This window comes from Gobio gobio, assembly GCF_949357685.1.
Source record: "Gobio gobio genome assembly, chromosome: 6".
NCBI lineage: Eukaryota > Metazoa > Chordata > Actinopteri > Cypriniformes > Gobionidae > Gobio > Gobio gobio.
The window spans coordinates 54,506,307-54,533,142 of NC_137102.1; the positions used below are offsets into that span (position 1 = coordinate 54,506,307).

The 26,836-nt window shown below is 36.6% G+C and overlaps 2 protein-coding genes across 2 annotated transcripts in view; both read left to right on the forward strand.

The window, feature by feature from the left end:
* Positions 1–26,836, forward strand: part of adcyap1r1a (adenylate cyclase activating polypeptide 1a (pituitary) receptor type I) — a 59,263-nt gene that overhangs the window by 19,264 nt on the left and 13,163 nt on the right. Inside the window, exons 4-11 of the mRNA XM_079820614.1 lie at positions 11,916–12,023; positions 14,256–14,356; positions 14,625–14,722; positions 17,496–17,628; positions 21,005–21,158; positions 21,389–21,449; positions 25,965–26,034; positions 26,121–26,212. Coding sequence (XP_079676740.1) covers positions 11,916–12,023; positions 14,256–14,356; positions 14,625–14,722; positions 17,496–17,628; positions 21,005–21,158; positions 21,389–21,449; positions 25,965–26,034; positions 26,121–26,212 — 817 coding nt within the window. The remainder of the gene's footprint in view (positions 1–11,915; positions 12,024–14,255; positions 14,357–14,624; positions 14,723–17,495; positions 17,629–21,004; positions 21,159–21,388; positions 21,450–25,964; positions 26,035–26,120; positions 26,213–26,836) is intronic.
* Positions 2,949–4,443, forward strand: LOC307128680 (piggyBac transposable element-derived protein 4-like). Its single transcript, XM_079820623.1, has 2 exons — positions 2,949–3,039; positions 3,361–4,443. The coding sequence occupies exon 2, from the start codon at positions 3,361–3,363 to the stop codon at positions 4,333–4,335; it is 975 nt and encodes a 324-aa protein (XP_079676749.1). The 5' UTR covers positions 2,949–3,039; the 3' UTR covers positions 4,336–4,443.

Genomic DNA, 26,836 nt, shown 5'->3' on the forward strand with positions numbered 1-26,836 from the left:
TTCATCAATGATTGTATATTAAGAGCAGGGACACGTTTGTGTGCATTTTGTTTTGTGATTTCACCGGAAAGAATAAGTCTCTCTCCGCAATGGCATTAAGCGATAGATTGACGCGCTCACCTGTGTGAAGACTAGTGATGGGGAGTCGACTCCAAAAGAGTTGATTCCTCGACTCTTACAGTTGAGTGCATTATAAGCAAGGAGTGAATGAAATGAAGCAAAGAATTCAGACACTGACGTAAAACATTGCGTCGCAGAAACTTTCACACACATTTATTTGAGTGCTTACTATAGAAATAGAAAACAGTCACAGCGACTTTAGTTTGTAATTACACATAGGCTTCCTCCATGCTAGCTTTAGTTGAATTGATAGTACATTAATGCAATAAATATAAATTTAGTTTTCCATGGTTAACCTTGTGTTCATAATCATTAAACTAAATCATAAAAAAAACTCACATCAAGAAGAAACACATGAATAAGTGTACATTATTCTATTTATTTTAGTATTTAGTATCTTTAACTCACCTTTTAAGACAATGATCATGCGCGTTTAGCCCCATTACTCGACAACAGCTTTTTTCATGACTTTTTTTTCCACTGTAAAATTAGGTATCGGCAACAGCTAGAGATAGCCACTCATCAAGTCATCGCTAAATTGGACTAATTTGGACGATCACGTTAAAAGTGTGAGGTTTTAATAAGGGGATTTTAAGGCTTTGTGTCATGGGAGAAATAATTTAAGTGTGTAACAACTTCAATTTTGTCTTATTTCTGGCCCTGTTTTGATGTAAAGTAAATGGAGTCGAGGAGTCGATTCCATAGACTCCTACAGTGGGAGTCGGGAATCGGAGTCGACTCCAAAAAACCTGGAATCGAACACCCTAAGTGAAGACTGTGCACGAGGCACGAGCCAAAAGAGAACGTAAACCCCGCCTACTTTGATTTGATTGGCCATCTCAATCATTTTGACACTGACGAGCACTGTCAGACCCATAGATATACATAATAAAGGCTAGATCTCTCGTCCTCGCTGCTGGCCAGTGGAGGTCGACGTCCGCACCTGGCGGCCATCTTGTCACAGTCAGCTCGCTCACTCGTAACATTGTGTTGTAATGGTGCATGCACTTTTTAAATAACCATAACTTTCTCAATTTTCTACCGATTTTCAAACTGTTTGGTTTGTTATAAACTTCAGAGATGTAGTTATGACACTGCACACTTATGAATAATTATTCATAATTTGATCAAGCATCCAGAATTACAGCCACGTTAATAACGTTTGTAAGAAACCAAACCATTTGTAAATCCGTCAAGATTTCAGCGAGATAAGAGTATTTGTGTTCGTGCAGATCACTCACCTTACATCAGAGCCCGCCAGAAAGCTTGCCTGTGACAAGATGGCCGCCAGTGATGACGTTAGAGACTCTGTTAGACCACTGAGGCAAACCAGACTAAAATGTAACTTTTAAACCTTTTTGTCATCCTAACAGAGCGCTGCATAATGACTGCTTTAAAGGGATAGTTCACCCTGAAATGAAAATAAACAAGTCCCCCCCGAATATTTGAAATATATTGCTCAGCCGTTACTCTGTGCGCGTTCCTGTGATAAGCTCACACATGCACCATTTTGACAAATCAGGCTCAATAGAAACAACACGACTCTTGTCTTTTCTATAATGTATATGATAAGAAATGACACTAATAATAAAACCTCCTGAAGTGAATGTTGTGTACTGGTTGTCATGACAACATTGCGTGAGGGGCGGCTGATGGCTTGCACGCACTCACAGGACATGCTATTTTGACTGAATAATACGGTTTCTTTCTCGCAAAACCTTATATTATGCCTCCTGAACACTTTCCATATATGGCACGCGTCTCACTGTATCATTGTGTGATAATTTTGTATAATTTTTGTAAAGTTTTAGCTATTCACTGCCATTATATGGAGGAGCCTGCGCAGGACTATTTTTAAAATGTCTGCTTTTGAGGTCCGAAAAAGATGAATGACATAGGGCATTGGAACAACAGCAGGGTGAGTATGGCTTTTTTTTTCATTTCAGGGTGAACCATCCCTTTACATTTTTAAGTACAATCAACTTAGATGCATAAGTCATTTCAACTTAATTTACATTAAACTGGCTTTATAAAAAAAGTTGTACGTTTTAAAGGGGTGGTTGCATGCGATTTCACTTTTTTAACTTTAGTTAGTGGGTAATGTTCCTGCTTGAGCATAAACAGTATCTGCAAAGTCACAGCACTGAAAGTTCAATGCAAACTGAGATATTGTCTTTTAAAGTTATGGCAGTTTATTGCCTACAAAAACGTCCGGTTTGGACTACAACAAGCTTCTTCCTGGGTTGGTGACATCATAAACCCTTGCTATTAACATAAACAATGCCCCCACGAACACACAACAAAGTGGGCGAGGCCACGTCGCAGTCATTATGAAAGAGAGAGAGCTGTTGCAGAACTACAAACTACATTTGGCCATCTAACCAATCTAAGACCATTGCGTTTTTCGGAGGGATGGGCTTCACAGAAGCAGGAAGTAAACGAGCCGTTCAAAGGACAGTGGAGACAGCGGTGTGGAATAAAGGTAAAATATAAGAAAAGCGTTTTTAAAAAAAAAAGAAGTATTAAGACATGTTATACTGTGCCCCATAAACACAACCAATCCTAGAAAAAAACCACGGAACCACCCCTTTAATGGCTTTAACACTAGAAGTCCCGGAGATTTTTACCCCTCCTTTAGCCAAGTGGAAGCTAACTGGCTAGTCTTTTGGCTATCATTAGCATCAATTCATGTGTAAATGTGGTCATTACCTGAGCAATCTGCAGGGGGGTTGGGGGTGTGTGTGTGAATGGTTGCTGGTGGCTTGTTTGTATGTGTGGGGGAGGGAGGGCTGCTAACAAGACTCACCACTCGGCAGGCCTTGGAAATTATCCTGAGTGAAGTAAACCCTTGTGACTCAGATGGAGAAGACATAGAACTTCAGCCGGATTCGGACTCAGAGCTGTCTGATCTGTCTTCAGGTTAAGTTTCATTTCATATTATTTCCTATTTCATTTCAAACCAGTTAGAGAAAAACACAAAAAAAGCAGAGTGGAGTGACATAAATATTTACTCTCACTTTTTTGTTTGTACTACTTAGCAGACATTCACTGCCATCTGAAGTGCAAAACATTATTAGTTGTTTCTTTGCTTTAGTTGTATCTTTTTATTTAGGAAGATATTTCAGACATTATTCCGATACAGAGAAGGAGATACTGGAATTATTATTAGTATCTATACATGCATTTGTGATATCATTTGACTTTTCCATTGGTCACAATTTGAATTTGTTCACACTGCAGATGAGGAGACTGCTCCTCAACCAAAAAAAGAGAGCCCGTTTGGGGACTGACCTGACAGAGACAGCGAAAGATGGCACAGTGTGGCGTGAAGAACAGGTGGGGACGCGTCTCCCTTTCACCCCAATCAAAGCGTACGCTGCAGATGGAGAGCCAACGGCTAAGGCCAGGAAAAGTATCTCGAGTCGCCTTCAGAGCTTCCTGTGTTTCATCACTCTTGACATGCTTCATAGCATTCAAGAATGGACTATTCAACATGCACAGGAAACGGAGCATGTTCATTGGTTCATGGCCCTCCCTGAACTAATGGCATTTATTGCAATTGTCATCTTCCGGGGGCTTACCAAGGTTCCATCACTACGTGACTGCTGGTCAGCAAACCTGGGAAACCCACATATCATTGGAACAATGCCGCGAAACCGCTTCCAAGACATCATGCGACACCTACGCTTTGATGACAGGTCCACCCGGAGTGATCGAGCAAAGACTGATAAGTTTGCTGCAATTTCCAGTGTGTGGGGATCATTTGTCACCAATTGCATCACGTCCTACAACCCTGGTCTACATTTCACCGTTGATGAACAGCTTTTCCCATCAAAGACTCGCTGCTGTTTCCTGCAGTATATTGCAACTAAACCTGACAAGTTTGGGATCAAGTTTTGGGTGGCTTGCGACCTAAAATCCAAGTACATTTGTAATGTCCTCCCATATCTTGGAAAGGACCCTAGTCGTCCCAGTGGAGAGAGACTGTCTGAAAATGTAGTGATGAGGCTGATGGAACCATTCCTAGACAAGGGCAGAAATGTTACCACGGACAATTTCTTCACATCGCTGTCACTTGCGCATAAACTTCTTAGCCGGAACACCAAACACCAATGCAAGAACAATCATGCCACTGTGCGATGTGTTCACTGCTACAGATACACATGTGGTAAATGCAGACGGGAGATACCATGGCAGTGCCAGGATTGTGAGTGATTGCTGGAATGTACTCACTCACTTTTTAATATTATTTGTAAAAATGTGTACAAATGGTTGGTTTCTTTTTTATTTTATTTTGTACTGTTTTTATCAATAAATCTCAGCAACAAAGGAAAAAAAAAACGTGTGTTGATTTCTCCCTAAGATGGCAAAGTGAAACACAAGTTTCCTTGAAGTGGCTCAGCATGGCCCCACATCGTTTACATAACAAAAGCAACTGTTCACAGCTGATTAAGGATATTAGCCTAAAGCCTTCCAGCCCATCGGCTGTCCTGCGGGTTTTATAGGTAGAAAAGCCAAATGGCTGCTCCCTGGGACTTCTAGTGTTAAAGTGTTACCAAAGTTTTCCCCAACAGTTTTAAATTGAAAATGCACTGTGAAGTGCAAAAGAGACTAGCAATTTCAATAAATTTGATGTAAAAGGAGGTCAAATGTTTGGCTTCGTGTGTTCAGACACATCTCCTTTTTCAGTCTCACTTCAAACCCATTAAATCCTTGGCAAATTTTAGCCGTCCAATCAGCATCCTCTGGGGGCGTTTAAGCTAATTAGACGACAATAGTGCCCTCAACCGCAACGAAGAGCAACATGTTTACCAGCTGAGAATTAGGCGTCAGTTTCAAGATATGTGAAAACCATTAAAACGCAAGTAATTGAAGGCCTTGTTAAATTGAAAGCTCTTGCTGGGGAAGAATGATGCTGGAGCTGCAAAATACTCATGATCACTTACCGCTGCGCTGACTGGCATGGTTTAAGTGAACTCAATCTGAGTACAGAGACCTGCAGTTTACACCTTTAAATGCATTTGATCCATTCAAACATCTTTTGTGAAATATTTAGTTTGAAATGTGTGCCTATGTAATCTTTCTTTAGAGTAAATTCTCCTTGGTTTGATATTTGGTGCATGTAATGCAGTGACATTTTTACGCGTGACTTCAGTGTCCGAATGCTTTTAGGGGCCACGTGTCTGCGTTTCTGAAATGGTCCAGAGTATTTTGGAGGAATGACCTCTGTGCGTAGCCTGTTTACATCTGCTTCATTGATCCTCGTCCTCTCCTGTTCCTTAAAGCACAGCAGGCGCAGACAGAAAATCATTCAGCCGGAAATAAAACAGCCACGTTTGCAAGAGGGGGGAGAGAAGGAGATTGACAGATGCAGACAGAAAAATCAAGTGTGTGAGAGAGAGAAAATGCGACAGAGAGAGAACACAAAAGAGATAGTGAGCGAGAGCGATGGTGTCATTTGGACCATGAGCGTAAGCAAGACAACACTACTACAAATAAGTATCCATTTTGCGATTGACAAATTAAAAAGGAAGCCGTATTAACTGTATTTTTTAATTTTGTAATCTTGATTCATCATTTGATTGTACACTGCCTTCAATTTTTAAGTACAATCAACTTAAATACATTAAATTACATTAAATCGGCTTAAAAAATTAGTTGAATCTTTATAACTTATAAAAAAAATTTTTGTTACTTGAAATAAAATAAAATATACAACAAATTATTACTAATGGAACTAACAATTTCTACAGCATTTAATCTTCATCATTTACTAATACATATTTTAGATTAAAATGTGATTATCGAATGCACTGAAATAACATGAACAAAAACTAACAAAGCCAATGTAATACATATTAGAGACCACTTAACATTGAGAAATATATTTATTTTTAAGATCTTAATACATATCAAATTTTAAAGATGATACTTAACACTTGTTGAATTTAATGAATGCATAATGAGCTCATGTGAAAGTGTCATTTTAGTATTATTTATATACTATTGTACTTTTATTTTATAGAATTTATTAATATTTTGAATTAGCTTTTTTTAATATTTCCAGTTGTCACTTTAGTCATTTTCATTAGTTTTTGTTTCTTTAAAATATTTTGATATATCTTACATTTATTTTAATGTCAGTTTTAGTGATTTTAGGACTTTAACTTCAACTTATTTATTTTAGTTAGTTGCAAAGGCATCATTTCCAATTTTTCCTTTTATTTAAGTTTTTAATCTAGTACATATATATATATTTTTTAATTTTAGCTGTATTTCAATTATCCACAGTGAATTTTAATAGACTGGGTAAACACAGCCTGATTTGATTTTGTCCTGGAGCTCAGGCTGGAAACCTGTTTTCTATATTTCTATCCTGCTTCTGTTACAATTTTGCGGGGACCAATCACAAACCGGCTTATCCACCTGGCGCGCTATTGGCGGGTTTAACACAATATAGAAGCAATGGATCGTTGGTCTGATTGGTTGAAGGACTATCCAATTGCGTACAGAGTAGGGCTGGACGATTAATCGAAAACTAATCAAAACCGAAATTTAGAACCTCTAACCGACGTAATTTTCCCATGTCGGTTATTTCGGTTTAAGTCATGTGACTCCGCCCCGTCAGTCACATCAAGTGCAGTTTGCAGGCACACGGAAAGATGCAGGACTTAGGAGCAGTTATCTTTGTTTATAGATGCTCAGAATTACTATGGTAATTGCATGTTTTACACATGCAAGTTAATCGCCGTTCTTATATGCGCTGATACACACACAGATACAGCGCGCACAAGCCCCAAAGCCAGATCATTTTCACTTGCGTCCTTATGAAGTTTGTCAATTAAATGAGTTTAAAGGCTTGCCAGTTTGAACATTAAAGCGATTGTGCACTATTCAAGAACAACGTTATGGAAAATGTTTCCGTTCAAGGCTCATGAGCTTTTTTCTGTGACACGGAGAGCCGTGTTGTGTCTCTGACAATGCGCGCACCCTGAAGCCAGATCACGTTCACTTGCGTCCTCACAAAGCTTTGTGAATTCTATGTGTTTTAAGGCCTGCCAATTTGAACATTGAAGCGATTTAAGTCCATCAGATGTGTATTATGATATATTGTGACACACGAACACTCACAGACAGTAGCTCGTGAAGATCGCGCGCAGAGATGAGCGCAGAAACTCATTGTCAACGCTGCCCTGTGATTTATCACTAAAGTAGCTTAGAAACTCAACCGTTATAGCATAGATTTTCATACCTTTGAAGTAAGTACAAACCACAGCTTCATAATTAATAGAGACGGTAATTCACACACACAATAACTCTCTCATTAATGCATTCAAATAAATCTTATATAGGCCTACTGTGCTAATATAGCTGTATCTGATGTACAGCAATCAGAAATCTGCCCCATAGACAATAACTGCTGAATGTGAACCGTTTCCTTCAAGTATTTTAAAATCACAAAGAAATGCACTTTTTCATTAGAAAAAAAATATCCCACATTTAACAGTAGAAAATATTTACAGTACTGACCTTATCAGTGAACTATGAGGGCAAAAAAGAGAAAGCGAAAAAGAAAAAAAGAGCAAAATAATAGTTCATTAATCGTAATCGAGATTTTTATTTTTGGTCAAATCGTTACAGCTCTAGTACAGAGAGTCATTTGAACTAGCCCACTAATCACGTCTCTTGTGGTCTGATTGGTTGAAGGACTATCCAATTGCATACAGAGTAATTTAATTTATGCTCGTTTGTCACGCCTCTTGTGCAGTAGAAAATACAGAGCAGACTCCCCAGACCAATGTTCAGTCTTAAAAGATTGAGCTTGGTCTGGTGATAGCCAGACAAGATTTTTAAAAGATTGATTTCAATTATATACTGCTTCGTCATTGCATACTTAATGCTTCTTTGCATGCTATTTTGCAAAAATTCTAACAGCTTATTCTATATTTGTGTTGCTTTGTTTCATGTTCTTTAGTATGAATGAAGCTCTAATGACGCTTATGCTAAAAGAGCCGTATGATCTTTGGGCTCATGACTCATCAATGACGTCACACTTGAATTAGTCTTCGAGTCCAATCGGCAAAATCTCACCAATAAATCTGATGACGATCTTTGCATTGACCTTTACAGCAGTGAGTCAGTCTCTGATCTGAGCATATGTGTTCATCTTTAGAGAGTTTTCAGTAGAAATGATTCAGACAGTCAATATTCCGTATCAATATGAGCACTTTTATCTGTGTCTGGTTAGTTCGCTATTCTTCCTTCTCTCTCTTGCTCTCTCCTGCTGATTTAGAGAGCTCTCGTTTGGCCTTTCACGTAATTGGCTTTATGTCCAGACTGCTTTGAGATCTATGAGAAAGAACATGTGCCACCCGATGGACGAAACCTAGTGCTCTCCACTTTCACTTTGCATAGTCCCTCGCATATAGAAAGAACAAACAGGCTGTTTTCTGAGAAACTGAATGCCGTTCTAGAGACTCTAATCAAACTAAATGTACAGCGTTTAGTTAATCAGGCTCTTGGCCAAAGTAACTATGACTTCATTCCCGATGGCGTTATGTATTGTTCTTTTTTCATTCGAGTTAGAAAAACATCTGACTGCATGTTCATGAATTACGTTAATATGAGTGTTCACTGATCAGTTCTGTGAAAGGAGCTGTAGAGAACTTATTTTTCCATGGAGAGATCCCAGATGAAAATTGCTTAAATGTTGCTTCAGTTATGATTCAAATGCAACGCATTTTTGAGTTAGAGTAAATGTAAAATTAATCTGGATAGTATTTTTATGTATGTATGTATGAAAGTGTGTATGTATGCATGTATGTATGTATGAAAGTGTGTATGTATGTATGCATGTATGTATGTATGTATTTAAGTGTGTATGTATGTAAGTGTGTATGAATGTAAGTGTGTATGTATGTTTTTAAGTGTGTATGTATGTATGTGTGTATGTATGTGTGGGTGTATGTATGTATGTAAGTGTGTATGTATGTATTAAAGTGTGTATGTATGTAAGTGTGTATGTATGTGTGGGTGTATGTATGTATGTATGTAAGTGTGTATGTATGTATTAAAGTGTGTATGTATGTAAGTGTGTATGTATGCGTGGGTGTATGTATGTATGTAAGTGTGTATGTATGTATTTAAGTGTGTATGTATGTAAGTGTGTATGTATGCGTGGGTGTATGTATGTATTAAAGTGTGTATGTATGTAAGTGTGTATGTATGTATTAAAGTGTGTATGTATGTAAGTGTGTATGTATGCGTGGGTGTATGTATGTATGTAAGTGTGTATGTATGTATTTAAGTGTGTATGTATGTAAGTGTGTATGTATGTATTTAAGTGTGTATGTATGTATTAAAGTGTGTATGTATGTAAGTGTGTATGTATGCGTGGGTGTATGTATGTATGTAAGTGTGTATGTATGTATTTAAGTGTGTATGTATGTAAGTGTGTATGTATGTATTTAAGTGTGTATGTATGTAAGTGTGTAGGTATGCGTGTGTATGTATGTATGTATGTGTGTATGTATGTAAGTGTGTATGTATGCGTGTGTGTATGTATGTAAGTGTGTATGTATGCGTGTGTATGTATGTATGTATGTGTGTATGTATTTATGTGTGTATGTATGTATTTAAGTGTGTATGTATGTAAGTGTGTATGTATGCATGTGTGTGTATGTGTGCGTGTGTATGTATGCGTGTGTATGTAATGTATGTATTTATTTGTGTATGTATGTATGTGTATTTATTTATGTGTGTATGTATGTATGTATGTGTGTATGTATTTATGTGTGTATGTATGTATGTGTGTATGTATGTGTGTGTATGTATGTAAGTGTGTATGTATGCATGTGTGTGTGTATGTATGTATTTATGTGTGTATGTATGCATGTATGTATCTATGTGTGTATGTATTTATGTGTCTGTGTATGTATGTATGTATGTATGCGTGTGTGTATGTGTGTATGTAAGTGTGTATGTGCTGATAATAGGTGTGTATCTGTGTTTAATATCCTAAATCCTTATCCTTGTGGGGACATTTTTTTGATCTCCATGAAGAAAGCGGCTTAAGTGATGTTTTTTAAAAATGTTAAAAAAAAAAAATAAGAAGAAGAAGAAGAACAAATTTGGGTATGGTTTGTTTTGGGTTGGCAGTTTGTACAGTATAAAAGGCATTATGACTATGAAAGTGTGTGTGTGTGTGTGTGTGTGTGTGTGTGTGTGTGTGTGTGTGTGTGTGTGTGTGTGTGTGTGTGTGTGTGTGTGTGTGTGTGTGTGTGTGTGTGTGTGTGTGTGTGTGTGTGTGTTTGTGTGTGCGTGCGTGCGCGTTATTTATTAGTTATTTATGTATTAATTAGTTATTTGTTTGTTTGTTATTTAGTTTGTATTTAGTGGCAATAGAATTTATTTATATATTTTGAATGTTATTCCTTTAGTCATTCATTTAATTTAGTTTGTATTAGTAGTCTTCATTTTGAGACTTGTTTTTATTAATTAATTAATTTGTATTTAGTATTTATAGTGTTCAGATCACTGCCTTTAGTTTAAGATCTGAGTTTGAGACGTAAAGATCTCTTCTGAAACTCTGGAGATGTTTGTTTTCATTCCTACGGTTGAAAATCAGTTGAAATACAGTGTTTCATTCTTAAATTTTCTTCCATTAAACAATAGAATGAAACCGTTTGCAATAGAATAAATGAATAAATCATAAGATCTGTCATTGAAAACAGTGCTTCTATGTCAATGGACACATTCAAATCTAAATCTGCCACGTTTCATGTCAAAAGCTGTTGTTGATGTTCTGACAGCTTCAAGAATCTCCATGTTCTTTCGTTCATCTTTTGCTTGGACTGCATCCGCTTGTTGCCACCAGAATGAGTGAGAGGCATTTCTGTAATTAATTCTAGAATCATTTCTGTAATGAGCTGAGGGAAACGAGGAGTCAAATGCAGTTCTGAATGTGATGGATTTGGATCCATATCACATATTGATCATGTTCATGTCCTCAGGCAGGCGGTGAGTCACAGGAACCCGCGCTGATGCCCCCTGCTGGTCACATTCACTTTCACCTTGGCGTCCCGTCAAGGGCTAATCTTAGAAAGGCTTCAGTATAATTTAGACTGAAACAGAGACATCTGTTATAATGTCAGGAGTCCAGATGTAATTTGGCATTGGTGTTTTCAGGAAGACTTTGTTTTATATGCAAAAGAGGTTGTTTTCAGTGCTGCTCTATGACAAAAGTTCTGTTGTGGTACAGGTATTATCGCGATAGGCATTACCACAATGAATGAAACTTTACTGGAAACTGTTACCGGTATTGAATTATAATAAGGTATAATTTGTTAACATTAGTTAATGCAGTGTGAACTAACATGTACAAACAATGAACAATTGTATTTTTTTAACTAACATTGACAGAGATTAATAAATGTTGTAAAACATCTGTTGTAAACTGTTAGTTCGTGTTAGTTAGTACATTGATGAATATTAACAAATGAGACCTTATTGTAAAGTGTTTTCAATTTGCTTTTGAATTATTATTATAGTGCATATATATATTACCATGCTATTTTCATGGTACTCTAGGGTCGTTCAGATAATACCATGGTTCATGTCGAAAACAATACATGGTACAGTAATACTGTTGCAAACATTGTAATGAGATTTATGCCAAACTTTTTTCAAAGAGGCCTCAAATCTCTGGTGAAAACAGTCCCAACACATCGAAAAGAACTAGCTCCTGTCAGATGGAAGGTGTGCTGCTAATGTGATAATTGTTGTGTTGTTTTCAGAGTGTCCGTGGGAGTGGGACAATCTGACCTGCTGGCAGCCAGCCGAGGTCGGTGAGGTCGTGGAGGTCAGCTGTCCGGAGCTCTTTGATTTCATGAGTCCAGAGGAGGGTGAGAGACATTTATACATGATGACATTTTTTTTTATATATATTGTTGCTTCGTATGTATTCGAAAACCCATTCTTACAAGTACAAAGTATTGAATAAATACTGCAAGAAGATGAATAAATACTCCAACAGATGTTTTGCTTATTGTTAGTTAATGCATTAACTCATGTTAACTTATGGAACCTTATTGTAAAATGTTACTGAAGGATTTTGGAACCTTGGTCCTTTGCTATAGCATTGTATAGATTAATAATTTGATTGAACTGTATTTTTCCTACCGATAGATTGTCATACTTAATAATACTAAACTATTGATTTAGATGGCAAAACAACTTTGCAGAAATGTACAGTAATGTTCTGATTGTGACTTTTTTGTCTTTTTTTTCCTTCCTGTGTTTGTTTGGTTTCTGATTATATATATATATATATATATATATATATGGTAACAGTTTACAATAAGGTTCATTAGTTAGCAATAGTAAACTACATTAGTTAACATGAACTAATAATAAACTGCACTAATAAAGAATTTATTAATCGTTGTTAATGTTAATTTCAACATTTACTAATGCATTATTAAAATCTTGTTAACATTAGTTAAAGCACCGTGAACTAACATGAACAAACAAACCATGAACAGCTGGATTTTTATTAACACGCTAACAAAGATGAACTAATGCTGAACAGAGGTGTTGTTCATGGTTATTTTGTGTTAACTAATGCATTAACTAATGTTAACTAATACAACCTTATTGTAAAGTGTTACCATATATATATATATACACACATATAGTTGTGGTCAGAATTATTGGCACCCCTGGTAAATATGTAAAAATAAGTCTGCAATGTTTATCCTTTTGATCTTTTATTTAAAAAAATGTGCAAAAACCTAACCTTTCATTGAAGAAAAAGATTTGAAAGTCGGGGGTAAATCACATTATGAAATAAATTATTTTCTCCAAAACATGTTGGCCATCATTATTGGCACCCCTAAAAAAATTTTATGAGTAAAATATCTCATATATAGGTATATTCCCATTAATATTTGTCTATAAAAAGAGCTTTTTGGCAGAAACCCCACCAGATGTGTTTGGGGCAAACGGGTAAAAGTACCCCATTCCCACGGTTAAAAATACAGCTGGATCTTTAATGTTGTGGGCCTATTTTTTAGCTGGAGGTCCTGGACATCTTGTTCAGATTCATGCTATCATGGATTCTAGCAAATACCAACAGATAAAAAAATCTAAACCTGAGTGCTTCTGCTAGAAATCTTACAATGTGCCGTGGTTGGATCTTCCATCAGGACAACAACCCAAAACCAAAATCAACACACAAATGTGTCACTGAACACAAAATGAAGCTTGACCTGAACCCTATAGAAAATGAGTGGGCTGAACTGAAGAGGAGAAGCACCAACATGGATCTGGGAATCTGAAGGTTCTGGAGAGATTCTGTATGGAGGAATGGTCTCTGATCTCTTGTCAGGTGTTCTCCAAACTCATCAGGTATTATAGGAGAAGACTCAGAGCTGTTCTCTTGGCAAAAGGAGGTTTCAAAAAGCATTTAATAAAAAGGTGCCAATAATTACGACCAACCTGTTTTGGAGAAAATAAATTATTTCATAATGTGATTTACCCCCCACTCTCAATTCTTTTACTTCAATGAAAGGCAACATTTTTGCACATTTTTAAATACAATATCAAATGGATAAACATCGCAGATTTAATTTTGACAGCCATCTTTGATCATATTTACCAGGGGTGCCTATATCTCTGACCACAACTGTGTATATATATATATATAGTGTGTATATATATATATATATATATAGACACACACACACCGGTATATATATTACTGTAAAATGAAGTCTCTTATACTCAACAGAGCTGCATTTATTTGATAAAAAATACTGTAGACACATTAATATTGTTAAATATTATTACAATTCAAAACTGTATTTTCTCATCAAACTTTTGAATGTTGTTGTCCTTATTTATGGTGAAAAACAGCAACACTGTTGAATCAGGCATAACATCGGACTGAAACAGCGAACATTAGTCTATATGTGAGATCATGAGTCAATATAAATGTATGTGGTGTGATGTATGTACTCTTTTGTTCTCGCAGTTCTGCTGAAAGCAGCAAATTGCAGCAGTTGCTTCCAGTACTTTTAAAGCGGGAAACACATTTGATTTATGGTTGTTCTGGCTGTTGCCTGACTGCTTTTCAGGGCTTGGCAAGATCAGCAGAAACTGTACGGAGTTCGGTTGGTCCGAACCGTTTCCGCACTATGTTGATGCCTGTATGATAGGTTACAACGAAACCAAGCCTGTGAGTATCTCCTCTGACTGAATTGATAGAAACCATTTGGATCATGGTCATAACCAGTATAGTTATTTAGGGTTATAAGAGACCCCCGTTGTTTAAAGTTGTGGTAATTTCATAATTTTAATCTTTATTTTTCATCTAATTTGTGGAAAATAGTCACTCCAGGACTGTGCATGCTCTGTATTCTACTTAAAGGAATGGAAGAAAACAATAACCTTTGCAAAATGGCTGCTAAACAAATGTCATTTTGTTTTTCTCTTCCCTTCCCAAGGACATGTACTACGCGTCTGTGAAGGCTCTCTATACGGTGGGCTACAGCACGTCTCTGGTGTCTCTGACCACAGCCATGGTCATTCTGTGCCGGTTCAGGTCAGTGTCATCAGACAACATTGACCTTTTCATAATATGCTGCTTCTCTGGAGAATGTAATTTTGTGCTGGTCACTTGAGGAAGATTCAGTGGAGAATTATCCAACCTGCTTGCAAAGGGCTTTTAGGGTGAATCTCACGAGAACATGCCATATTTGTCCAGAATTGTCTTCAACAATTCAGCGCATTTTAACCTCTGGTCATATACAGTATGTGTAAATTAAAGGAAATTGATTTAGATATCAAAACAGCTTTGTAGAAACTTAATGGCATGTGATTTATTATTTATTGAAATAAATAATTTAAAATCCATTACTTTATTTATTGTCAAAAGCAAAATATTTATTTATTTTTCCTAAAGCAAAATATGTTTAATGTCCATATACACCGATTAGGCATAACATTATGACCACTGATTATCTCTTCATCACGGCACCTGTTAGTGGGTGGGATATATCAGGCAGCAAGGGAACATTTTGTCCTCAAAGTTGATGTGTTAGAAGCAGGAAAAATGGGCAAGCGTAAGGATTTGAGCGAGTTTGACAAGGGCCAAATTGTGATGGCTAGACGACTGGGTCAGAGCATCTCCAAAACTGCAGCTCTTGTGGGGTGTTCCCGGTCTGCAGTGGTCAGTATCTATCAAAAGTGGTCCGAGGAAGGAACAGTGGTGAACCGGCGACAGGGTCATGGGCGGCCAAGGCTCATTATGCACGTGGGGAGCGAAGGCTGGCCTGTGTGGTCCGATCAAACAGACGAGCTACTGTAGCTCATATTGCTCAAGAAGTTAATGCTGGTTCTGATAGAAAGGTGTCAGAATACACAGAGCATCGCAGTTTGTTGCATATGGGGCTGCATAACCACAGACCAGTCAGGGTGCCCATGCTGACCCCTGTCCAACGCCGAAAGCACCAACAGTGGGCATGTGAGCATCAGAACTGGACCACGGAGCAATGGAAGAAGGTGGCCTGGTCTGATGAATCACATGTTTGTCAGGGCTGTTTTGGCAGCAAAAGAGGGACCAACACAATATTAGGAAGGTGGTCAATGTTATACCTGATCGGTGTAAATCTAAATGTTAACAATATTTCTAAAACATGTATATACTGGTCAAACTTTAAAGTACACAATGAATGTCAAATATATATATATATTTTTTTACCATAATATCTTAAAAATACAGGCAGCATGTTCTTCATGCAAAATATAATTTCTTCTTTTCTTTTTGGCGTGTATTATCCAGAGGTGGACAAAGTACACAACTCCCTTACTTGAGTAAAAGTACAAGTACTATTGGTTAAATATTACTGCATTACAAGTGAACGTTGTAAAGATAGAGTTTTACTTAAGTAAAAGTACAGAAGTACTTGCTTTTGAAAAAGTACTTAAGTATCAAAAGTAAAAGTAAACGCATTTTTATTATTGTTGCATTGTTGTATGAATGCACGCTGTCCCATCATGGTGGTTTAAGCCAGTAATGCTCCATCTGACATGCTAGTATACCTTGAACTCTTTTAAATACTTGCTTAAAAGTTACAAAGCTCTTATCAAAATCAAAGTCATACTAGAAAAAAAAGCTTTCTACATTGTGTTTATTTGACAGGATTATGTAAAAAAAAAACATTTCTGAAAGGACTTAATTTAACATTATTAGCCCAACTACGTTTTTGCATGCTAACTAACATCATTGTCGAACGTTATGCGTTAGCGCTCTATCAACAAGGCTATGGCAACTTGGCGGGTAAATCTATAAAAATAATTTGACCAACCATATTTCATACCAGTGTTAATTTTGACAGAAAATTTTGATTTAGTTTTAGTCATAGTCTTTTGACTATAACATTTTAGGCATCTGAATTGTTTTAGTTTTAGTCTAGTTTTAATTGAGTATAATAAGTAGATTCAATAGACTAAAATTCAGTACTTGTGGTCTGGCATCTGAGAGGCAGCTTTCTGTGTGCATTTTCGTGTTGTCGCACTTTTTCAGACTTATCCACGTCTGCTCTTCTGAATTTTACCTTTTAAGTATGACTATGGTTCCGCGCACTGCGTCTGGGAGCTGCCGCCTTCTATTTTGCCATCAATGGATTAGTGTTCAAAAAATACTTGGAAATCATTGAACTTCATGTGATCCTACAAGAGTGATTACTCATAGGCTTTCTGCAAAAAAAAAAAATCACGTTTTAAAGAAGAAAACAAATCATCCACTATTTTTCGAAACGGCTACGACTTTCTACTTCGAGGGCCTTGATAGAAATGTAGTGGAGTAAAAAGTATGATATTTGTCTTTCAAATGTAGTGAAGTAAAAGTCATAAGTTTCCAGAAAAAAATACTACTCAAGGAAAGTACAGATACTCAAAAAGTGTACTTAAGTACAGTACTCAAGTAAATGTACTTAGTTACTGTCCACCTCTGGTATTATCACCCAGATATTTTTCTTGTACCCATAAATTTCAAAAATACTGTTTTCCTATTAAAAGGCTTTTTCAGCCTGATTCAATTGAAGAAGCTTTTTGAGTTACACAAAGTACTTTGTTTTATTTAGTTTTTTAGAAATCCGTCTTTGTAGCGGTGCTTTAAAGTACCCTGAAACCAAATAGAGTGATCTGGAGAACCTATGTATAATGTAAATTAGGGTAAGATGCAAAGGGCTTCAAAGAACAACTGATGAGTGTTTACACGGTCATTGATACAGACCCTCAGCTGCCCACCCAAACACATTAGAATTTCAATCTCCTATAATGGCGTAATCCTTCGTTTGAACGTCTGTCAACAGGAAGCTTCACTGCACCAGGAACTTCATCCACATGAACCTGTTTGTGTCCTTCATCCTGAGAGCCATCTCTGTGTTCATTAAAGATGGGGTTTTGTACGCAGAGGAGGAAAGCGACCACTGCTTTGTTCATACTGTGAGTTATGCACATCTGCCATTGTTTTTAATGCTAATGAGTACTGTGACAAATCTGTTTAAAATTATGTTCACTAATACACAATGAAGCCTTTTTATTTTACATAAGGTTGAGAGCACATCACCAGCGACTAATTTCTTTTTTGCTTAACCCCTGTTATTGAACACTGTAGCAACTCATAATTTAATAACTGCACATAATGTAATTTTTTTTTATAATAAAATGTTCATAATGTAATAACAATTTTTACATTATGAGAAAAGTATTACATTATAAACTCACCAAAGCATGTCATATATTCATTATTGTAATGGCTTTTAAAACATACAAATATTAGTATTGTCTCACAGTACATTTAGAAAAATCGAAATCCAGATAAATACATAAAATCAGAACTTTTGCACTTTTTAACTACTACTACTACTATTACTACTACTAGTAGTAGTCGTACTAGTCTAGTAGTAGTATCAGTAATCTGGTGGATTTTGTAGGCAGGTTAAGACTGGATTTAGATTTTTAAAATGTACTGTAAAGGAATACCAATGCTTTGTTTATTAATAATAATAATAATAATAATAATAATAATAATAATAATAATAGCATGAATATTTAAATCTGTTGCATTTCGCAGGTAATTTAAGACTGGATTTAAGGTAATCATTTTTTTTAAATGTTTTTATCTATTACAATAATGAAAATGTGTTTTTGGTGAGTTGGTAAATATGTAATATTTCTCATAATGTAAAATTGTTATTACATTATGAGCTCAAGATTTTTTATTACATTTTGAGAATATTATTACATTATGAACATTTTATTATTATAATAATAATGTAAGATGATTACATTATGTGCCGTTTCACATTATGCACAGTTATTACATTGAGTTGCTACAAACACTTTTGGTTTTGGACTAAATTAATCACGGAGAACAAAAATATTGTCAATACAACATTTCAACTATGAATTGGAGTAGAACTTGTCTGGCTATCACCAGACCAAGCTCAAAGTCTAGAGTAGAACTATAATTATATAAAAACTGCTTATGAGCAATTTAATTGTTTATAAACAACCCAGTATTTATTTGAGTGATGATGATTAAAGCAATTTAATGAAGTAATCGATTTATTAAATAAACGTTATTTCCGTGTCAACATTTTTTCTGCTAAATTAAAACTTAAATTTTGGTTTCGGTGTCTCTATAAGCTTTACTTTGACAGCACATCGCCCACAAACGGAGACGTATGAATATGAGACTGAATTGTTAGCGTTTGCCTGGATGCCATTTGCATGTGAAATCCACAGACTAATAATAACTCGATCCGTTTATGTTCAAGCCCACGTTCTGCAGCAACATGTTCTGTTTCCCCCATCTGTGCCTGACAAACAGCTGTAATTATCATGAAGCCGAGTTCAGCGAGCTCTGGAAATATTCCATTATTTCTGTATTAGCATATGAATAGCTTAAAAAAACGTGCACGCTCTCATTATACACCTGAATGAGGGCTCTGAGCTCTTTCCCCCAGCCAATCAGAGGCCATGGTAATGACATCACTTAGCTTTGAATTGGATCAGAGGGTAATTGATGAACATGGTTAAATACTTCAGGGTGTTCTGATACATAGCGGGCTAGATATCGTCAATGGAAATGTACAGGGTACATGCCATCTGTCAGACGAAAGAATGCATCACTGATCCAGTTGCTTATAGCTGATCATTGGGCTTGTTTGATCAGATACATGACCTGGTAGAGCACTTTAAACAAGCAACAAATCAGCTCTTATGTTCTAAAAACCAGCTTTACCGACTTATTTGACCCAAGGAAGCCTTTGATAATCAGCTAATCGCTAATTCATACTAATCTACCTACAGTAGTGGTCAAAATATTGAAATTTCACTTATTAATAGAATAGGTGAAAATATACATATTTTTATTGTTGCGAGTTACATATTGTATTATTATAATTAATAATTTTTTTGATGTTTGCTGGTTTTAATACAATTCGCCAAAAATCACACTACGAAAAACAGAAAATAGCAAATAGTAAACAGATCAAAATTGTACAATATTAATAGTATGACTTAATTATGAGTCAATGTAAAAACATTACAAAAATGAAACAAAATAAACATGAGAGCATATGATAAATAAAACTGTATTTCATTTTTTTTTTTACATTTTCTAATTGTATGTAATACTTTTATTTCACAAACTGTGAATGTACTGTATACAATTATTTACTATAAAAAATTATTTACTATTAAAAATAGTTAAACATTGTAAATAGAAAGCATATTAAAATGATACAATATTACAATTATGACAACAAAAACATTTAAAAAAATTAACAAAATAAATATGAGGGCATCTGATAAATAAAACCTGTATTTACGAAATATTTGTAACATTTTCTAATTGTATTTAATATGATAATTTCACAAACTGAATATACAGTATACAATGATTTACTATTAAAAATTGTATATTAAAAATAGTAAAACATTGTAAATAGCAAGCATATTAAAATTATACAATATTAAAATGATGACAACAAAAACATTACAAAAATTGGACAAAATAAATATGAGAGCATCTGATAAATAAAACCTGTATTTACGAAATATTTGTAACATTTTCTAATTGTATTTAATATGATAATTTTGATATGATAAGAACAAACTGATTATACAGTACTGTATACAATGATTTACTATTAAAAATTGTATTTACTATTAAAAATAGTAAATTGCAAATAGCAAATAGATCAAAAGTATGCAATATTAAAATGATGACTTAAAAAATAATACAAAAATAAAGTTTTAAAGCTTTCTATATGTATTCATTTCACAAATGGTGAATATGCTGTATACAATTATTTCCCAACATTATTTTAATGTTTGTGCTTTAGGAAATTAATTTTTTCTGTCCCTATTAATGCTTATTATTTTGAATTCTAGGTTCGTTTTTAACTGAAAGTATGTGTTTTCTGCCAATTTAATTGTTGCAAATGTAATGTTTTATTTTTTTAGTAATTGTGGTGTCTTTTCACCCAGATATCAGACCAATAAGACAATAAAGTAGTATCGTATCGTATCGTATCGTATCGTATCGTTGTTTGTGGGAATTGCTGCAGTATTACTTTCATTTAACATGGATAGTTAGTATGTGACTACCTTGAAACCATCGGTTTTGATAATTGATGAAGTTATCAGTGTAGTCTGAGATTTTGCTGTGTATTTACAGGGTGTTTTGATTATGCTATACATTTCCGGTTACAGGACACTGAAAAGCGTGCCATAACGGAGTCGTCTGATGGATTTCTAACAGGGATCCACTTGTTTCTATGCAAATCTGAATGTGTTTCTCTGTGTTCAGGTGGGGTGTAAGGCAGTGATGGTCTTCTTCCATTACTGTGTGATGTCAAACTACTTCTGGCTCTTCATCGAAGGTCTCTATCTCTTCACACTGCTGGTGGAAACCTTCTTCCCCGAGAGACGCTACTTCTACTGGTACACCATCATCGGCTGGGGTATGTCACAGCGATGCATCATGCGAAAACTGATTGTTACGTGATTGATTATATGTCACACTCATAGATACGGAAGGAAATGGAGTGCAGCGTCTGTATTAACTGGCCACTGGCTCTTTATGATGTTATTTGTTGTGCTGGCATATGTAATGCATTAATATTGATGGTCTAAATGCATTAGAGAACAGCTTTGAGGTCTGACAAATTTCCTTTTCTTCTCACGCTTTCAGGAACGCCCACCATTTGTGTGACCATATGGGCTGTTCTGCGTCTTCATTTTGATGATTCTGGGTACGTGAAATGCCGCATAAACAAAAAAGTGATATACTGTAATTGTCGCTTTGATACCTACGCAGATGCTGGCACTGAACTACACTATTAGCATTCAGTGTCACTACTCACAATGAGTCTATGTTTGGAAAGGAATGCTAGTGTAATGATCATTGCACATCATATACTGTATACTGCATACTATTTAAAACAATAACTGTATGCAGTATACAACAATAAATGTTTTAAATGAGATTGTGCTACTTTCTTACATAACCTCACTGTGTAGCATGTTTAATTCAGCAAGTGCCATATGGTTATTATCTCAGAAAAGCATATGTTTTTAATCCAGTTTTGCATAAAAAATGAGTTGAACATGGTTAACATGTAATAGTGCAACTCATTCTACTTCTGTAATGTGATACAATCATGCACAATAAGACATGTATTAACCCCATAAGGGCTGTATCATATCTGATATGCAAATTTTTAATCACGATCAAAACTTTGCTTAAAAAAATGCAGAGAAATACAGATTTTTATACCTTTTGCATTTAATATTTCAAGTTGAACACTAAATGGACTGAAGCAACTTAGGTTCACTTGATTATCAGTACATTATTCTTTTTTAAATCATGTTAAAAGGCTTTTGAGGAAGGTGGGGTAAGTGCTTTATGGTAACCGATGTTGATTTCAAATCACCAAAACAAACACGCCCCTATTTTGATAGCTCTGTCCCACACAGATGTAACCCAGGCAACAACTATGGCGAAATCTGTTGTGCCACCCGTCCGAGGGTATGATGTCATCAATAAGTGAAAGCAATGTGTGTTACTATGGTAATCCAGAGTGGAAAAGTCATCCCTTGCATCCCAAAAACACAAACACAGTTCTCATGAACAACTCGATAGCACGAGCACGACAGTCCAACTAATGAACATATTACAATGATGACAAGATTAGAGGGTTATATCGATCACGAAAAGAGGAACCAAAGGAAACAAACATATACACTCACCTAAAGGATTATTAGGAACACCATACTAATACTGTGTTTGATCCCCTTTCGCCTTCAGAACTGCCTTAATTCTACGTGGCATTGATTCAACAAGGTGCTTCAAGCATTCTTTAGAAATGTTGGCCCATATTGATAGGATAGCATCTTGCAGTTGATGGAGATTTGTGGGATGGCACATCCAGGGCACGAAGCTCCCGTTCCACCACATCCCAAAGATGCTCTATTGGGTTGAGATCTGGTGACTGTGGGGGCCATTTTAGTACAGTGAACTCATTGTCATGTTCAAGAAACCATTTTGAAATGATTCGAGCTTTGTGACATGGTGCATTATCCTGCTGGAAGTAGCCATCAGAGGATGGGTACATGGTGGTCATAAAGGGATGGACATGGTCAGAAACAATGCTCAGGTAGGCCGTGGCATTTAAACAATGCCGGATTGGCACTAAGGGGCCTAAAGTGTGCCAAGAAAACATCCCCCACACCATTACACCACCACCACCAGCCTGCACAGTGGTAACAAGGCATGATGGATCTATGTTCTCATTCTGTTTACGCCAAATTCTGACTCTACCATCTGAACAGAAATCGAGACTTATCAGACCAGGCAACATTTTTCCAGTCTTCAACTGTCCAATTTTGGTGAGCTCGTGCAAATTGTAGCCTCTTTTTCCTATTTGTAGTGGAGATGAGTGGTACCCGGTGGGGTCTTCTGCTGTTGTAGCCCATCCGCCTCAAGGTTGTGCGTGTTGTAGCTTCACAAATGCTTTGCTGCATACCTCGGTTGTAATTAGTGGTTATTTCAGTCAAAGTTGCTCTTCTATCAGCTTGAATCAGTCCCATTCTCCTCTGACCTCTAGCATCAACAAGGCATTTTCGCCCACAGGACTGCCGCATACTGGATGTTTTTCCCTTTTCACACCATTCTTTGTAAACCCTAGAAATGGTTTTGCGTGAAAATCCCATTAACTGAGCAGATTGTGAAATACTCAGACCGGCCCGTCTGGCACCAACAACCATGCCACGCTCAAAATGGCTTAAATCACCTTTCTTTCCCATTCTGACATTCAGTTTGGAGTTCAGGAGATTGTCTTGACCAGGACCACACCCCTAAATGCATTGAAGCAACTGCCATGTGATTGGTTGATTAGATAATTGCATTAATGAGAAGTTGAACAGGTGTTCCTAATAATCCTTTAGGTGAGTGTATATTAGGAGTTTATTATCGTACTTTTCGGACACACTGCGAGCTGACGCTTGAAACAGACCGTGCGGAGGTTTAGAGACGCTCCAGGCTTATACGGTGTGGAAGTGAATGGGTCTTTATCATCGCTGAAGCGAATGACAATACGATCGCAAATAGACAAGCAAGCAAACATGACACACAAGCATATTCAAGCAAAAGCCAGCATATATTAGTTCTGTGAAACAAAAGTAAACCAATGTTACTCGTCTGTCGAGAAGAAATAAAGCAAACTCTGCCTTCGCTCCTCGAGTTCTCTCCAGCGTTGGAAAGCTGATCCAATATTTACACGGGTCCTACTTCTTGCTAGCCTGGCTCCGCCCTCCTACGTACTTCTGCTCAATTTTCATTTTCCTTCAGTACTCCGTCTGGGATTGCGATATATTCTCTGGTTTTCTCCGGTCAAATTTTAACCGGTCCAATCAGCGAACAGAGGGAGTGGCTGAGAACGATGACGATGATGTCGTGCGCTAGTTTGAGATGACATACGTCACGACCAAACGTTAGCGATTGGTTATGGCAGATCCAGAGTGGCTCTGGGCAGATCCAATAGTTGTACAGAGTACCCGCCTTCAAGGAAGTAAACACTTGTCAATGGAGAGTGGCCAGACTCTCTGTACAAATGAAATGTACGAGAGTCTGGTAGGACCAGTCTAAAGGCCTGTTCACACCAGGACGATTTTCGCGCGCGTTTATCGCCGACGTTTAACGCCTCGTGACTAAACAAAGGGCGCCAATGTGAGCGTGCACACCGACGTGCACACCAAAATGCCAGGCGTAAAAGCCTAATTTAAAAAATATATATATATTTTGACGTGGTGCATTAAAAACTGGCCGACCAATGAGATCGGCGCTTTTGTTCACGTAGTGACAGTAAAACACGACTTGGTGGCGCTCAAGCACAAAACGGTCTTGCCGAGCACACATTGATACGACGAAGAAGTAGTAAGTAGACAAAGAAGAAGATGAGCTGCTAATGCTGCTTGCCAGTTAGTAAAAAGTGTGTTAATGGTTTTGGCAAGCACGTAAATACTGTCTCTCTTCTTCTTCAGTGTGACAAGCGAGTGTCAGAAACGTAAAGTGCCGCAGTGTGTACCGGGAGCGTTATCTACTGAATGTGCACGTTCACTCTGCGCATCGCCAGCGCGCGCGATATTCGTCACGGTGTGTACAGGCCTTAACTTCTCGTAAGCCTTCTTTTGTTCCACAGACATTTTCCACATTTGTTTTTTTTATCTGCCATCTCTCTATTTCTGTCGTCGCTCGGCTAATGTCCGTCCTGTGTCGTGTCTTTTGAATAATGACGTGCACTGAGCGCTCTCTTCCCCCTTGTCATTAGTAGACACGCCCCTAACTGCTGATTGGCTATAAGTTTGTTTTGGTACTCGGCCCGAGACACTTTTCTAAAGCATTTTTTAAATGCTGCTTACCCCAACTTTAATCTCTCAGTCGTTGTATTGCATTGCATTACGATAAAAAATACAGGTTTGATCATAAACTAAGTATTTAAATACCATCATACTAAGACATATTATTTGGGGATATAGTTATGACTGATATTTAAATGCATTTTGACACGTTAGAAAGATCTTATTAATTTACCAGATTTTCATCTTACTTTTTGGCTATATAAATATCAGCATCTGCACCAAAATGGCATATTTTTGCTCAGTTTGAATAAAATTGGGGTGTTTTTCCTTCCTCGATCATGAGCTCCATATTCTCATTATATGAGTCATGGTGTATCAAATATGATACTCAAAAATATAATTTAGATTTTTGGTAACACTATTTTAAGATGGCATAGTTACATTGTACTCACTCAAATAAGTAATATTAATTAACTACATTGAGTTATGTAGGGTTTTGGTGTAAGGTTACTTGTAAATATGCATTATTGACTGTTTTTACTATAGTAACTACATGTAGAAACGATGTCACCTTTTAATAAAGTGTTAGCAGATTTTTTTGTCTAAATGTTCAATAAACTGGAATATGATTTTCTAACTATAGTTTCATATGCCAGGCTTTACAGGGATACGAATATAACTAAGGTCAATTTTGATTTGAGCACATTGCATTGTGTGACTTTTTTCCATTAAGTGTGCACTGTCAAACATTGTGCATTTATGCAAATGAAGCAGGGCATCTGGCACATACTGAAAGCTATTTTCTTCAAAAAGCATGCAGCATATCATTCTGGATTCTGAGCTGCTAAATCATGTGACCGAACCGACCAATAGCCACGAAGTTTCTTAAATCAATTGTATTTCTGCAGTTGCTGGGACATGAATGATAATACTGCCCTCTGGTGGGTGATCAAGGGACCTGTTGTGGCATCAATCATGGTAAGCCAAGAAATGTGAATAAAAAAATCGAAATCATGGATAAATAAAACATGAATACCATAATAAATGCATGCATTTGCTTTCAGATTAATTTTGTCCTCTTCATTGGAATCATCATAATCCTGGTGCAGAAGCTGCAGTCTCCAGACATCGGCGGGAAAGAGTCCAGCATCTACCTGTGAGTACCCGTGCCTCAATCACCATGGAAACAGCGTACTTTGATGTGTTGTGTCTGATTGGTCGATATGGAGTATCTCATGATGAACGCGGTGGTTGAAATGAGATTGTAACAGGTTTTTTAACCTTTATTTATATAGCGCTTTATACAATACAGATCGTTTCAAAGCAGCTTTACAGTGATAACGGGAAAATAATGATTCAATGCAGCTTTATAAAGACAATATTAAACAGTCATTATTCAGTTTAAATCATTTCAGTGTTGATAGTGTAATCTGTAGCATTTTGCATGCATACAGGCGTAATAATAGAATGTGTGAACGAATTTGTTGTTAGAACGGTTGTAGTTTTTAATGTTCTGTAATTTAGTTGTGTGCTGATTCCAGGGGAGAATCCAGGAGGAATCATTGTTGTGTTGACTGAGGCGGTCAGTGATAAATAAAATACAATGACTGTTTTATTTTCTGGATAACCCATCTATTGGGTATGGGTATGAAGACTTCCCCCGGTTTCACAGACAAGTCTTAAGCTAGTCCCAACCTAAAATGCATGTTTTAACTAAATGCAACTTGCACTGACATATCTTAAAATATATCAGTGCCATTGTTTTGTCTCAAGATTCACA